The sequence below is a fragment of the Eleutherodactylus coqui genome, chromosome 5 (assembly GCF_035609145.1).
Source record: "Eleutherodactylus coqui strain aEleCoq1 chromosome 5, aEleCoq1.hap1, whole genome shotgun sequence".
Lineage (NCBI taxonomy): Eukaryota > Metazoa > Chordata > Amphibia > Anura > Eleutherodactylidae > Eleutherodactylus > Eleutherodactylus coqui.
Genome location: NC_089841.1, coordinates 231,827,752 through 231,843,170, shown reverse-complemented (window position 1 = coordinate 231,843,170; position 15,419 = coordinate 231,827,752). Strand labels below are relative to the sequence as shown.

At 52.8% G+C, this 15,419-nt stretch overlaps 1 protein-coding gene across 1 annotated transcript in view; it reads left to right on the top strand.

The window, feature by feature from the left end:
- Window positions 1–225: 225 nt before the first annotated feature.
- The window catches only part of RAD23B (RAD23 homolog B, nucleotide excision repair protein), a 25,453-nt gene continuing 10,259 nt past the window's right edge, over window positions 226–15,419 (top strand). The window contains 6 exon segments of the mRNA XM_066604309.1: window positions 226–579; window positions 10,786–10,867; window positions 11,662–11,741; window positions 13,355–13,552; window positions 13,554–13,630; window positions 14,228–14,280. Of these exon segments, the coding sequence (XP_066460406.1) occupies window positions 514–579; window positions 10,786–10,867; window positions 11,662–11,741; window positions 13,355–13,552; window positions 13,554–13,630; window positions 14,228–14,280 (556 nt within the window). The 5' untranslated portion in view covers window positions 226–513.

The window sequence follows — 15,419 nt, the reverse complement described above, 5'->3', positions numbered from 1 at the left end:
CTCTGTGAGGCAGTCTAGCGCCGCTCTATCACTACGGGCTGTGAAGCCTGAGGTAAAGCAGCCGCACTACGTTTTGGCGGGCGCCTCCGCGCTGAGGGCGGACAGGTGTGTGAGGGCAGCACGCGACAAAACCTTCCATCAGGCTCGCGGCCTGCATCCGTGACGTCACTTCCCCAGGCTCCACCCATACGCCAGAGCCTCGGCCCCGCCTCCGTGCTAAGCGTGCGCATGCGTCGTGCGGCCCGCGCGCCTGGCAGTGAGCGAAGTCATGATGGCGGCGGACAGGCCGTGCTGATGAGACAGCGAAATAACCGTCATCTAGAGGAGCGCAAATCCGGGCATCTGTGGACCGCCCGACACTAGCGTCACCCCTGCACGGAGCCGCCGCTAGTAACAGGCCGGGAGCGGAGATCGTCCAGGCTCGTCCCCCCCCTCCTCTTCCTCCATAGTTACACAGCCTAAACCAAGGCCGGAACACAGCGGGACCGGGAGGGTCACCAGAGCGCTGCCGCCATGCAGATCACCATGAAGACCCTGCAGCAGCACACCTTCAAGATAGAGATGGACTGCGAGCAGACGGTAAGGCGGCGGCCCGGGCGGCGCTGCTCTCGGGCGACTTGTTGCTGACAGAGCCGGACTTCCTGAGTGCGGCGGCGGCGAGGGGGTTAACATTGGGGGGGGGGGTTAGGGTGGGGGGGCAGTGCGCGTGCTCGTCTGCTGTTTGCTTGTAGGACGCAGAGCACGTGACCGGGGGCGTGGCCGTGGCGGGACCACGTGGTGTGCGCGGCGGTATATATACGTGTGATCTGTCGAGCCAGAGGGGAGAAGTTGGCGGGGACTACAACTCCCAGCCGTTATCTGCCAATGTACACTAGAAAGATGGCGAGGGCCATAGGGGGAGGTGACCTGGAGGACTTCTCCATGGACTCCTATGTAGTGATGGCCGCCCTCCTCTGCAGCTTTACTCTTAGGACTCACACGGGCGTATTTTGGGTGCGCGTTTCGGTCACGCAAAAGAAATAGAACTTCTTTTTTTGGCCTATTGGCACAGCAAAAAAGCCCGTAGAATTCAATGGCGCTGTGTGATGTGCCGCGTAGGGAGAACGCGGTAAGACGAATGTGTGCGCACCCAAAAAGTGCTGTGAAATACGCCGACGCGTGCGCAAAAAGCATTGTTCAATTTGCCAGGATGATGACACTGGTGTGAAGCCGGCCCTGGTACAACGCATCGTAACGCCCGGGGTCGTCAACCGTACAGAGAACCCCGGGCAGGCCGTGAAAAATAAAAATACTGCGGTTTTTTTCCCATTAAGCAAGAAAGAAAGAAAAAAGTGCCTGTTTTTTCATCCGCAGCCGCGCGGTGATCTGTTTGGGTTTTTTTTGTAAGCATATTTGACGCACAAATGTGTCGCTTCTTGGCCGATCGTCGTTCTTCGATGTGTCCTTAAAAAACGTTTGTTTTTTTTTTTTTTTTGGATAAGAGGTCCAGAAAAGAAGCGAAATTCAGGTTGGCAAACCTGGCAGAGCGCGGCGGTGTGAATGACCGCTACTCCATGTTGGGTGAAGTCTTAAAGGTTGTGCATGCCAAAACCACAGGAGCGTGGGCGTATGCGGGCGCGACTGGCTTATGGTTGAGTGATTGCGCAGCAAGTTTATACAACTCTTTAATCTTGTGTGAGCGCGCCCATAGGCCCCTACCCACACGGGCGAGCGCCATGTCATGCTGTGAAAGTCGGCCCGATATTGCGCTTGTGGACCTGCGGTTTACCTGCGGATGTGAGGCAGTTTTCAGGCAAAAACGCATCGCTTCTGTGAAATTCCGACCCTCACATGTGATGGCGGACCGCGAGCGTTTCCCATTGATTTCAATGGAAAACCTTTGCATGCCCATCACACGGCGTGCGAGGGGTTAAAGGTCCCATTGAAAGCGGTGGGCGGGCGGTACGTAAAAACATCATTCATGCATATGACTTCATTTGAAAGCATGGGGTTTATATTCGCGCGTCTTGCTATTTTCTCGCCGTGTGAAGCCGGCCGTAGTCTGGCGTTGCCAACCTGCTTGCAGTGCAGTTCTGCCATCTCACAATCTGAGGGTTCGTTCACATCGGCATTTGCAATTTTGGTCTGAAAAAACACTGATTTGGCTGCTCGTTATCATTTTTTTGGGCTTGCAAAAAGGTTTGATTGTCACTTTTTTCCCCCCACTGGCAACATGCCAGGTGTGAGGGTGTCCGTATTCAGTCAGTAAGGAGGGCCGGAGCCCCCCCCCGCCCGCGGAACCGGCCGCTAATAGTCTCCTAAGATGTTGCAACGTTTTTTTTTTTTTATCTTTTAGGTTGTGCCAATGCAGAAGCATTGGGTGCTATGTTGCGAGGTCACATGACTGCGCTCGTGGCTTCTGTCACTGTGTAACCCTAACCTAAAAATGGCCATATATACCTTCAGTCACTGAGAAGGATCACGCATGTATGATTGGCCAACGGGGAGAGGAAAGACCCCTCGCGGGAACGAAAGGATCAGGCATATAACACTCAGCAGGTGTGATCGTCTGTCCTCCGTCATCATCAGAGCGGGCAAGTTCTTCAGCGGGTCATTCTTCAGCAGGCAAGTTCTGTTCATCGTTCCTGTGAGCGCTACAGCCAGTCATTGGTCTCAGCGGTAATGCTGCCATGTACAGTCCATGACTGCCAAGGGAACGATGAATGCAACTGGATCACGGCAGGAGCTATAAGGGAGCGGCAGCGGGGACATCTAACGGCTGGGGGAGGCAGGGGGGCATCTAACGGCTGAGTACTGGATAGATTATGCCATCCTGTGCCAAGTCACCCCTTTATTGGGATGTGACGGCTGTTCGCACCAACATTGTAGTGTGGATCATCCTCAGTGCCACTTGGTGTTCACATGGCTTCAGTGGACGGTGTGAGGGGGGTAAGCAGTGTAACGGTGTGGTCAGTTGCATCGTGACCGCAGACTGTAGGGCATACTGGTGAGAATCTCGCATGTTACAAGATGCACAGAAGCAACGCTGCCAGAATAAAAATCGCAGTGCGTTCTAACTTTTGGGGTTTCCTCGGAATGCCTCGCCCGTTGTTTTCAGTGGGACCTTTAAAGACATTGGTTGGCGCTCACATGATGTGATGTTTCCCAATGGAATCAATGGGTAACACTTGGGATCCTCTGGCGCGCATGAGAAATGCAATTTCACAGAAGTGATACAAGGTGTTTATAGATATATAATTTTTTTTCGTGCTCACCCGTGTGAATCCGGCCAGGTAGCTGTGTAGTTAGTACCCTGTTTCCCTGAAAATAAGACATAGCATGATTAGCTAGAATTTTTAAGGATGCAAAATGATTTTTCAGGCTTTTTGAGGATGGTTGAAATATAAGCCCTACTCCAAAATTAAGCCCTGCTAACAGTTAATTTAAAAAGTCAATTTAAATAGTGTCCAGGCAGCGATACATGTAAAAAAGTTAAACCTTTTTGAACAAAAATTAATATAAAACACTCTTATTTTCGGGGAAACACGGTAGGTGCAGAAGTGCAGCAGAGTTTCTGCATATTTGCAGCACCCGCAATATGGATGAGGTTTGAAGAAAATGCAGTGTAAATTGATGTTACGTATCGTAAATCTGCCACAAATTCATGCTGTGGATTTTTGTCAGATTTCATCCCTTCAAATCATGGGGAGAGATCCGGGGTGAAATCTCAGCATTCCTGTACCAAATTTGTGCCAAACTCTGCACTATTTGGTGCAACTTCGCTACAGCAGAAAATCTGCTGCAAAATACTCTTAAAGGCGAATACAGGATTTAAAAACAAGGCTCTATTTCTTATTTCCATTTATTTTTGCAGAAACCGTGCCATCCGTCTCCGTGTATTGAAGCTATGATGGGATGGGGATAAAGTAAATGGAAGCTATGATGAGGAGGAAAATGGTGTATAGGGGCTGAGATAAAAGGGGAGGACAGTTTATGGCTGTTGTGATAACTGGGGGACAAGGAGGGGAGAGTATATGGTGACATGGGGGGACGAGGGGGGGCGTGTATGCCGCTTGGGGGGACGAGGGGGGCGTGTATGCCGCTTGGGGGGACGAGGGGGGCGTGTATGCCGCTTGGGGGGACGGGGGGGGGCGTGTATGCCGCTTGGGGGGACGGGGGGGGGCGTGTATGCCGCTTGGGGGGACGGGGGGGGGCGTGTATGCCGCTTGGGGGGACGGGGGGGGCGTGTATGCCGCTTGGGGGGACGGGGGGGGGCGTGTATGCCGCTTGGGGGGACGGGGGGGGGCGTGTATGCCGCTTGGGGGGGACGGGGGGGCGTGTATGGCGCTTGGGGGGGACGGGGGGCGTGTATGCCGCTTGGGGGGGCGTGTATGCCGCTTGGGGGGGACGGGGGGGGGCGTGTATGCCGCTTGGGGGGGACGGGGGGGCGTGTATGCCGCTTGGGGGGGACGGGGGGGGGCGTGTATGCCGCTTGGGGGGGACGGGGGGGCGTGTATGCCGCTTGGGGGGGACGGGGGGCGTGTATGCCGCTTGGGGGGGCGAGGGGGGGCGTGTATGCCGCTTGGGGGGGACGAGGGGGGGGGCGTGTATGCCGCTTGGGGGGGACGAGGGGGGGCGTGTATGCCGCTTGGGGGGGACGAGGGGGGGCGTGTATGCCGCTGGGGGGGGGACGAAGAGGGGCGTGTATGCCGCTGGGGGGGGGACGAAGAGGGGCGTGTATGCCGCTGGGGGGGGGCGAAGAGGGGCGTGTATGCCGCTGGGGGGGGGGGGCGAAGAGGGGCGTGTATGCCGCTGGGGGGGGGCGAAGAGGGGCGTGTATGCCGCTGGGGGGGGGGGCGAAGAAGGGCGTGTATGCCGCTGGGGGGGGGGCGAAGAGGGGCGTGTATGCCGCTGGGGGGGGGGCGAAGAAGGGCGTGTATGCCGCTGGGGGGGACGAAGAGGGGCGTGTATGCCGCTTGGGGGGGGACGAGGAGGGGCGTGTATGCCGCTTGGGGGGGGACGAGGAGGGGCGTGTATGCCGCTTGGGGGGGACGAAGAGGGGCGTGTATGCCGCTTGGGGGGGACGAAGAGGGGCGTGTATGCCGCTGGGGGGGACGAAGAGGGGCGTGTATGCCGCTGGTGGGGGGGGACGAAGAGGGGCGTGTATGCCGCTTGGGGGGGACGAAGAGGGGCGTGTATGCCGCTTGGGGGGGACGAAGAGGGGCGTGTATGCCGCTGGTGGGGGGGACGAAGAGGGGCGTGTATGCCGCTTGGGGGGGACGAAGAGGGGCGTGTATGCCGCTTGGGGGGGACGAAGAGGGGCGTGTATGCCGCTTGGGGGGGACGAAGAGGGGCGTGTATGCCGCTTGGGGGGGGGGGCGAAGAGGGGACATGGGGGGCGTGTACGCCACTGGAGTGACTGGGGGAATGCAGAGGGGATTGCATACAGCTTGGAGTGACTGATCAGGAGGGGAGAGTATTGCATTTGGGGTGACTGGGGGACAAGAAGGGGAGTGTACGGCGCGTAGGGTGACTGGGGGCGTTCGGAGGGGAGTGTGCGGCGCGTGGGGGGCGTTCGGAGGGGAGTGTGCGGCGCGTGGGGGGCGTTCGGAGGGGAGTGTGCGGCGCGTGGGGGGCGTTCGGAGGGGAGTGTGCGGCGCGTGGGGGGCGTTCGGAGGGGAGTGTGCGGCGCGTGGGGGGCGTTCGGAGGGGAGTGTGCGACGCGTGGGGGGCGTTCGGAGGGGAGTGTGCGGCGCGTGGGGGGCGTTCGGAGGGGAGTGTGCGGCGCGTGGGGGGCGTTCGGAGGGGAGTGTGCGGCGCGTGGGGGGCGTTCGGAGGGGAGTGTATCGCAGTCGGGGTCACTGGGATGTGGAGGGGAGGAGTGTACGGTGCTTGGGGGGACAAGAAGGGCAGTGTACGGCCCTTGGGTTGACGAGGAGGGGAGAGTATAGTGCTTGGGGTTACTGGACGAGGAGGGGAGTGTATGGCGCTTGGGTCACTGTGGGATGTGGAGGGGAGTGTATGGTTGTTGGGGTGACTGGGGTCAAGGAGGGGAGGAGTGTGCGGTGCTTGGGTGAATGCAGAGGGCAGTGTATGGCGCTTGGGTTGACTGGGGGATGAGGAGTGTGTCTCGCAGTTGGGGGTCACTGGGATGCGGAGGGTCAGTGTACAGCGCTTGGGTTGACGAGGAGGGGAGAGTACAGCGCTTGAGGTGACTAGTGGACAGGGAGGGGAGTGTATGGCGCTTAGGGTGACTGGGAAATGAGGAGGAGTGTATTGCTGTTGGTCACTGTGGGATGTGGAGGGGAGAGTATGGTGGTTCGGGTGCTTGGGGGGGACAAGGAGGGGGTAGTGTACGGTGCTTGGGGGGACAAGGAGGGCAGTGTATGGCGCTTGGGGGAATGCGGAGGGGAGAGTACAGTGCTAGGGGTGACTGGACGAGGAGGGGAGTGTATGGCGCTTGGGTTGACTGGGGGATGAGGAGTTTCTCGCAGTTAGGGTCACTGGGATGCGGAGGACAGTGTACAGCACTTGGGTTGACGAGGAGGGGGAGAGTACAGCACTTGGGGTGACTAGAGGACAGGGAGGGGAGTGTATGGCACTTAAGGTGACTGGGGAATGAGTAGGAGTGTGTATCGCTGTTGGGGGCACTGTGGGATGTGGAGGGGAGTGTATGGTGGTTCGGGTGACTGGGGGACAAGGAGGAGGAGTGTACGGCGTTTTGGGGGACGAGGGGAGTGTTCGGCGCTTGGGGTGACTGGGAATGCGGAGGGGAGTACAGCGCTTGGGGTGACTGGTGGACGAGGAGGGGGTAACTGGTGTGCATCGCGGTTGGGGTCACTGTGGGATGTGGAGGTGAGTGTATGGTAGTTAGGGGGACGAGGAGGGGAGTGTACGGCGCTTGGGCTGCCGGGGAGGGGAGTCGGTGGTGCTTGGGCTGACCGGGGGAATGCAGAGGGGAGTGTATCATGGTTGGGGTCATTATGGGATGTGGAGGGGAATGTATGGCAGTTGAGGTTACTGGGGGACGAGAAGGGGAGTTTATGGTGGTTGGGGTGACGAGGAGGAGGGTGTATGGTGCTTTGGGGGATGAGGAGGGGAGTATACGGGCACTTGGGTTGACTGGCAGACAAGAAGGGGAGTGTACTGTGCTTGGGGAAGGATGAGGAGGGGAGTGTACCGCGCTTGGGGTGGTGGGGTGATTGAGGAGGGGAGTGTACCGTTACTGGGGGATGAGGAGGAGAGTGTATCGCAGTTGAGGTGACTGGGGAACAAGGAGGGTAGTGTGTGGCGCTTAGAGTAACTGGGCGATGCAATGGAGGGAGTGTACCTTGCTTGGAGTGACTGGGGGATGCGGAGGAGAGTTAATCACAGTTGAGCTGACTGGGGGATGCAGAGGGCAGTGTACGGTGCTTGGGCTGACGAGGGGGGGGGGTGTGCGGCACTTGGGCTGACGAGGGGGGGGGGTGTGCGGCACTTGGGCTGACGAGGGGGGGGGTGTGCGGCACTTGGGCTGACGAGGGGGGGGGTGTGCGGCACTTGGGCTGACGAGGGGGGTGTGCGGCGCTTGGGCTGACGAGGAGGGGGGTGTGCGGCGCTTGGGCTGACGAGGAGGGGGGGTGTGCGGCGCTTGGGCTGACGAGGAGGGGGGTGTGCGGCGCTTGGGCTGACGAGGAGGGGGGTGTGCGGCGCTTGGGCTGACGAGGAGGGGGGGTGTGCGGCGCTTGGGCTGACGAGGAAGGGGGGGTGTGCGGCGCTTGGGCTGACGAGGAAGGGGGGTGTGCGGCGCTTGGGCTGACGAGGAAGGGGGGTGTGCGGCGCTTGGGCTGACGAGGAGGGGGGGTGTGCGGCGCTTGGGCTGACGAGGAGGGGGGGTGTGCGGCGCTTGGGCTGACGAGGGGGGGTGTGCGGCGCTTGGGATATATTTACGGAAATGGGTTCCTCATGTTTTGGACATTTGATATATAATATTTATAGTTTTGGATTACAAAGTCAGTTGAGCTGACTGGGGGATGCAGAGGGCAGTGTACGGTGCTTGGGCTGACGAGGGGGGGGTGTGCGGCGCTTGGGCTGACGAGGGGGGGGTGTGCGGCGCTTGGGCTGACGAGGGGGGGGGTGTGCGGCGCTTGGGCTGACGAGGGGGGGGTGTGCGGCGCTTGGGCTGACGAGGAGGGGGGGTGTGCGGCGCTTGGGCTGACGAGGAGGGGGGGTGTGCGGCGCTTGGGATATATTTACGGAAATGGGTTCCTCATGTTTTGGACATTTGATATATAATATTTATAGTTTTGGATTACAGGTCGTATACGACGACCATTTTGGTTGGTGCTGGGTTATTTTCTTTGTGTATGTATATATATATTTTTTTTATTCTGTAGAGTTTTATTTTTTAACATTGTTTTACCTTCTGTCCTCCATGATGTTATATAGGACCTCCTGGGGGTCTTTTCACTTTTTTTTAATTCACACTTTTCCACTGTAGCTGGGTAGTCAGTTACAGGGGAAAGCAGTCACTGGTAGAGCTGATCTGGGCCTGCTAGGACCCTGCAGCTCTGCTGTGACAGGAGGACTCTGCGGTCGTGTGATCGCTGGGTCGCATAGTGGAACTAACACTTCCACCTTTTAGTACATAGTGCTCATTGAGCAGCACTATGTAGCCTGGAATGGTGAAGGCAGAAGTGTTAAACCTCCCTTCTCCTCTGGGTCCTCTGTTGTGTCTGACAGCAGAGGACCCAACCTGTTCGTGCTTGATTGCAGGGGCAGAGGCTTTAATCCCGCCAGGATTAAAGCTCAGGACCAAGCGTCGTAAATTTATCGCACTTTGTCCTTAATACCCCATTTACACTCAAGAATTGTTCAAACAATAGTTTGAGTGACAGTTTTGAGCGATCATCTTTGCATACTTTGTAGTAGCTAATTAGCTACTATATAGCTATGCAGGAGCAGCAGGACACCGCCGCTATCTCTCGCCAAACACTACAGCTGTTTTGCATAAGAAAACAGCTGTAGTGTTCTCTGCTTACAGCCCGTGCCCCGCTGTGAATCCACAGCAGGACACGGGCACAGAGAATCTTATCAGTGCAGCCGGCTGATAACAGCTGATCGCTCAATTCTAGCAAGTTAGAATTCAGCGATCAACGATTCATGCACGAAAACTGCATGATGTCAGTGCATTTAGACAGAACGAGAATCGCTCAAGAGCGAATTTTGAGCGATTCTCGTTGTCTAAATCAGCCATAAGAGGTTTATCTAGATGAAGGAAATCTCTCACATATGTGAGTATCCCATATATTATAATCATATCTTGGGAACTAGTTCCATCTACAGCCCTTTCCAGATAAGAGGTCACCTCTGGATTAATAGAGATCAGACTATGCACTGCATCCATACTGCGTCGTACAACTCCTCCTTCCCTCCATGATCCCGGATATCCACAACATGATGTCCGTGAGAAGATGGCACAAGTTCTGCCATATACACTAGTCTGGCTGATCTCTATTCCCTATAGTATATAGAGAATATATAACTGTAGCCTCCCAGCACAGAGGTCCACAAGTTCAGCCGTCCATGATAGGTTTTCAGCACTTACTGTGTGTAACCAAAAAGATGGCAGTCCGTCCGGTTCAGCCTCTCCTCCTGCAGTGTTGTGTTCTCCTCTTTGACCAATCCCTCCTTGTTAGAAGGGTCCATTGACAATAAGCTGATCAGTATCCCATTGATGAGACGACCCCCCCCCCCCCCCCCCCCCAGACATCAGCTGTAAATGATGGGGAGACTTGGCAGTAAGTGTCCTGTTTCCCTGCAGCGCCACCACAGGGGAAATTAAGCATTACAGAGTGTCCATTCAAATCAATGAGCTGTCTGTGTAATGCAGGACAAGACGGATCCTCCAAAGCGAGAGACATTCTTTAAAACTGCTCTTCAATCTGAGTGAGGATGGCACCGAACAGGGAGCTCGGCGTTCTGGACTAGACTACGAGAATTGGCTTTCTAAACTGGACGACCTCCTTTTAAGTTACTTCCGGCAATAAAAGCCGTAAATGCACAACATACATATGGACTTCTGTGCAGCTAATAGTGGTTCTTCTGTTGGAATGTGGTTGGGCTACTAAGTGGTGGTCTAGTCCGTAACAGGCCGGTTATACATCAGGCGACGACGGATCATTCTGTATTATCGGCGCACTTCTTGTACTACTGCCGTACAGTCTTTAATCACAGTTGCTACAGTTCTTTCTCCCCCATCTTCTATGTTGAGGGGGGGGGGGGCTAACATTTTATTGTACTGCTTCAGTATTTAAAGGGGCTTTGTCATTACAACAATACTCCGTCCACCCTCTGGGCCCTACCTAAAATGAAAAAAGAGGGCCTACTCATCCTGGAGCTCCGGGACATAGCTGGTCACCGGTATCGGCAGCGACTTCCGGGTAAAGGGCACAGTGGAAGTCGGAGGCGCAGGAGTATGTACGGTGACACTCTGGCCCGTGATTGGCCGCAGCGGATACCTGATTTCCAGGAGGTCGTCTACCAGGAAGTCGCTGCTAGTGGCAGCTCTCAGCTAGGGCAGGGAAGTATGCCCTCCTTTTTTTTCTTCTAATTTTTAGACCAGGCCCAGCGGGTGGACGGGGCTTTGTTGTAATGATAAAGCCCTTTAATGTCACAGTCTGGAACTTCCATTTATATATTACGTATTTTTCTTTATTTTGGCCCTTATTCCATGCTGTTTTACAGTGAAGGATGTGTTGTACTGTTGTGATAGCGGTAAGTAATGCGGTTTTATACTTGTTCTAACTCAATCGCCTCTCTCCATAGGTAAAGGCTTTGAAAGAAAAAATTGAACAAGAGAAGGGAAAGGATGCATTTCCAGTCGCTGGCCAAAAATTAATTTATGCAGGTAAATACAGGCACTGAAGGGGTAAGAAACCTCGGGGGATGGGGGGGGGTCCATGTATGGCCCTTTGTTCACACTGACGCCCCACTTAATTTTTAGGATGAAATCTATTCTGGATCTGCTTGCAAACAGATCCCGGGACGCTTGGACAAGTTGTTATGGTGGAGTCCACTAGGCTCACGCTGGGGGTTCCAGGATTTGTGATGCCAAGACTAGAGCTAGAGACCGCTACCAGGAACCCTGACAGGATGGCAAGCGCTAAAATGAGCCGCCCTTTTACACGAGCCGATTCTCCTTTGAGCGAGTGATGTCGGCGCTAACTTGTTCACGCTGGTGCAGAATGTTCAGACGGGCCGATCATCATTGAGCATCGTTCGCTTCTCATTCAGTGATTGACATCCTATGGTGCACGCCGAGCGAGGAGTGTTTAACCGTAACGAAAAGTGAGCGAACGAACAATGATCTTTATGCCGTCTGACGCTGACCGACTGATGAGGTGCACAATTCTCGTTGGTCCGTCAGCTTGCGGTTAGATGTAACGGTTTTCGTTCATTTGAGCGGCAATCGTTACGTGTAAACAGGCCATTAGTATACATAAGAGGTATTTTGCGCTTGTAGCTCCCTGCCGGCCTCCGCTGGACGCAGCTGCTCCATTGTGTAGGTCGTGATGAAGGGAGCCTTTAGGTAATGTGGCCAAGATGGCCGATCGTTGCTGGCCACAGTGATAGTTTAATTTGTGATTAAAGTTTTTAATAGGCAAATTTACATCCATTAACCCCTTTGTTTCCTCATTCCAGGTAAAATCCTTAATGATGACACAGCGCTTAAAGAATACAAAATCGACGAGAAAAACTTTGTAGTGGTTATGGTGACAAAAGTAAGTCTTCTATCTGCTAATGAAGATCAATATCCAGAGTAAGGCCGAGCTCACACGACCGTAGGCGTAAAACCCTGCTTGAGGCCTGTAGGGTCTGACCGCTGTGGAGACGGCCTTTCCCCATGTATGGCAGCGATATACTGCACATGACAGCTTTTCTTTCACGCTGTCATGTTTTTTTGTGTTTTTTTATTTTTTTTGCGCTAGTGTTACACAGTTCTTACACTGTGAGCAAAACGGAGTAAGACAATTATATGTGCCTGCGAATTACTGCAAATCACAGCTTGTGCTCATGTGAGCCGGCCTTAAAATGTCCCTTTCAGTCTACAGAGTAATAGGAAAGCTGTTTTAACCCCTTACTGCTCCACCCGTTTTTTTATTTTTTTTTTTACTTTTTCTGTCCTCCCTTTCAAAAAATCATAGCTTTTTAAATTTTCCAGCAGCGTAGCCATGAGGTCTTGTGTTTGCAGGAACACGTTTTTTCATTGGTAACCATTTAACGTACAATAACCCCCCCAAATAAAAAGCGCAATTCTAGCATTGCTGCAGGTTCCTTTTCTGACAGTTTGTTTTTCTTTATATATATATGTAAACTTAAGTTATTATAATTTAAAAATCAGATTTATTTTATTTCTTTCAAGGGTTGGTGAACATCTGATTGACTATCTACATACTTTTTAGCCACATGCCTATTAATCTCTGACACGGCTTAATAGGAAACAGTCTATGACAGGCCTGGGAGCCTTCACACGGATCCAAGCTTCCATAGTAACTGAACGGCAGCTGTGATCTCTTGGCGGACGGCCGTTCAGGTGACGGGAGCTTTCTATGGTCGGGCCATTTAAATGCCTCTCTCAGAACTGACAGCAGCATCTAAAAGGTTAACTGCTGAGGTTGGAGTTACTGCAATCCAGGCAGCCGGTTGTTGGCGATCAGACAGCCGACGCTCGCTGCATATAGAGCAGCTCAGCACCGCTATACGATGACACAGCAGATGTTGGCAAGGGGCGAGCAGCCGTTCCCTAATCTTGGGTAGACTAATCTTTCACACATCAAAGGCAATGTTCTAGTAGCAGATCCCTCGCGCTCGTCGGCACACTGGAAGGCTCTGGAATATTGTCTTCCCCTTTGTTGGGTTCAGCTAGTACAAGTATCATTCACACAGCTTCGGCATTCCTTCTGGATGTGCTGTAAACGGCATCGGAACAGAACCATTAATTGTCGTTAGTCAAACGAACACCACTTTGGCGTCCGTCTCCTCTACATTTGGAGAAGTGTAATTGACTGCACTGTTCTATACTCCAAATGTAGCAGAAACAAAAAAAGGTCTTGTCAACTGGTCATCCTAGTGGTGTCCATTCTGACTAATGACAGCGAGCGATTCCATCGCAATGCCATTTTGGCACTTGTGACGGAACCCCCCCAGGCACGATCCCGCAGCATGCCGCCTAATGCATTCCTGTAATATCCTCAAACTGCATGCAATGGGAGAGGCGTCAGTCTTGCATTCATCTTATGGATATCGGACATGAGCGAACGGTGTATTACACGTCTTTGGGGGAGTTCAGACACGCTTCGTGGTTAATTATTCTGTTTCTATTTTTTCTTTAAAGCCAAAGGCTGCATCTGGTTCTTCTGCAGCGGCTCCAGCACCATCCCAGCCTGCCAGCACCGCCACTGCAGCCCCTGCATCCCCACCCTTGACATACACCCCTATCGCTCGAACCAATGCTCCCGTATCTCTCCCTTACCCCCTGCCTAACATCCCTATACCAAGTCCGCTCGTTACAGAGCCGACCACAACCACATCTGTCCCCTAAGGAGGAGAAGCCTGAAGAGAAAACAGAAAGCCCTGAGGAGACAGTCAGCCCTTCTTCAACTGAATGCAGGTACGGGGTTTTGTTTCTTTAGTCAATTATGTGTTTATCATGATGTGCCTTCATCTGGATCAACGTTGGGGGGGCTGAACTGGATGGACATATGTATTTGTTTCATCGTAACATACTATGATATTGATGCAGAAGAAGGGGTCAGTTTATGCTGAAAGTGTTATTCCTATCAAAGACACTTATTAATGATCTATGGGATAGGAGACAAATGCCCCGTATGAATGGAGCAAGTAGGGAGCATGTTTGACCCACCCCTCCATTCACTTCTGTGGGTCAGGGGGGAGATTGCTGGGTGAGCGTGAGCATGCACACTGCTGCTTTATTCACATGGAGCATTTGGGGGCATTGTTCTCGGAATCACTTGGTGCCCAGTGATCGGACTCTGACGATCAGATGGGGGGGGGGGGGTATTGAGGCGCTTTTTTTTTTTTAATTTATTTATTTTTTTTTATTGAGGAGTGCTGGCTTCAGTCACTGTAAGGAGATACAATTAGGGACGAGCTGCTGTATTGTTCTCCAGGTGGTTTAACCTGCTCAAAACTGCTGACAGGCTCGCTTTAACAACTTGTTTAACTTTAATATATTCCCTTACTCTAGCATACCAAGTGATTCTTCTCGACCTTCCCTTTTTGAAGATGCCAACTGGGTAGGTTTAGTGCTTTGTGTGTGTGTATATATGTGTATATAGATAGAATGGAGTATGCAATGAAAAAGATTTGTGCCATACCTGCAGGTTTGTCTACTCCTATGGCTCATATGCATGAACCAGGTGTTTGTGTAGTATTGAAATGGGGGAATAGTTTCCCTGCTCATACTACATATCTTGTTACGCTGCCTTAAAGGGATGGTCCGGATACTTTTTGAAATTTAAATGTCCGGAGCAGAAGTGGTAAAATACCCAACCCTGCACTTCTCACACTTGCCTCGCCTTGAGAGTGGTGAACTGCCGTTCTAGCAGTACATATTTTTTAACATTTTTATAGTGTTCACCGTGCTGGATAATTAAACGTGATATGTTAATAGTTTGGACTTGTACAGACATGACATTACAGATTGTATATTTTATTCATAGAGCTGTGGAAAGGTTGTTTTTTTTAACTATTAGTAGCTTTAAAATATTTTAATGTATTAAAATGTAACTTTTTGTCCCACTAGAGGACTTGACTGCTCTGTCACTTGATTGCACGTATAATACACCGCAGTACTTGCATATTGCATATTACATATTGTGTATTGTACCTGTTAATAAGGCCCTGCCGCAGGCTTCAAGACAGAGCAGACCTTGGAACCTTCGCAGGCTGCCATGACAACAGATCAACTCACAATCAGGTTGTGCGGGGTGAGATTGGAGTTGTGTTTAACTATCAGCTGTCAAAAGCTCACGCCATTAACCGCTTCGCCATAGAGGGGTTCAGTTTATCTTGTACATTACATGTCATGAGGTTATTTTACGCTCGTAAAGAAAAATCCTGCCCCTAGGAGTTGTTGTTTTGCTGCAAAACTCGGCATGCAGTTACATCTCAGGCAGATAAGCAAATGTTTAGTTGTGGCGTGATTAGATGAACGGTCCTGCCACTAGAGACCCTAAAATATGGAACCCATATGCCTCCATGCCCACCCATATCACATCTTGTATCCAAGCTAGAGGCGGTACAACAGGGTACTAGAGCCTCCATGCCTGCCTGTATCACATCTTGTATCCAAGCTAGAGGCAGTACAACAGGGTGCTAGAGCCTCCATATACTTGTATCACATCTTGTATCCAAGCTAGAGGCGGTACAACAGGGTA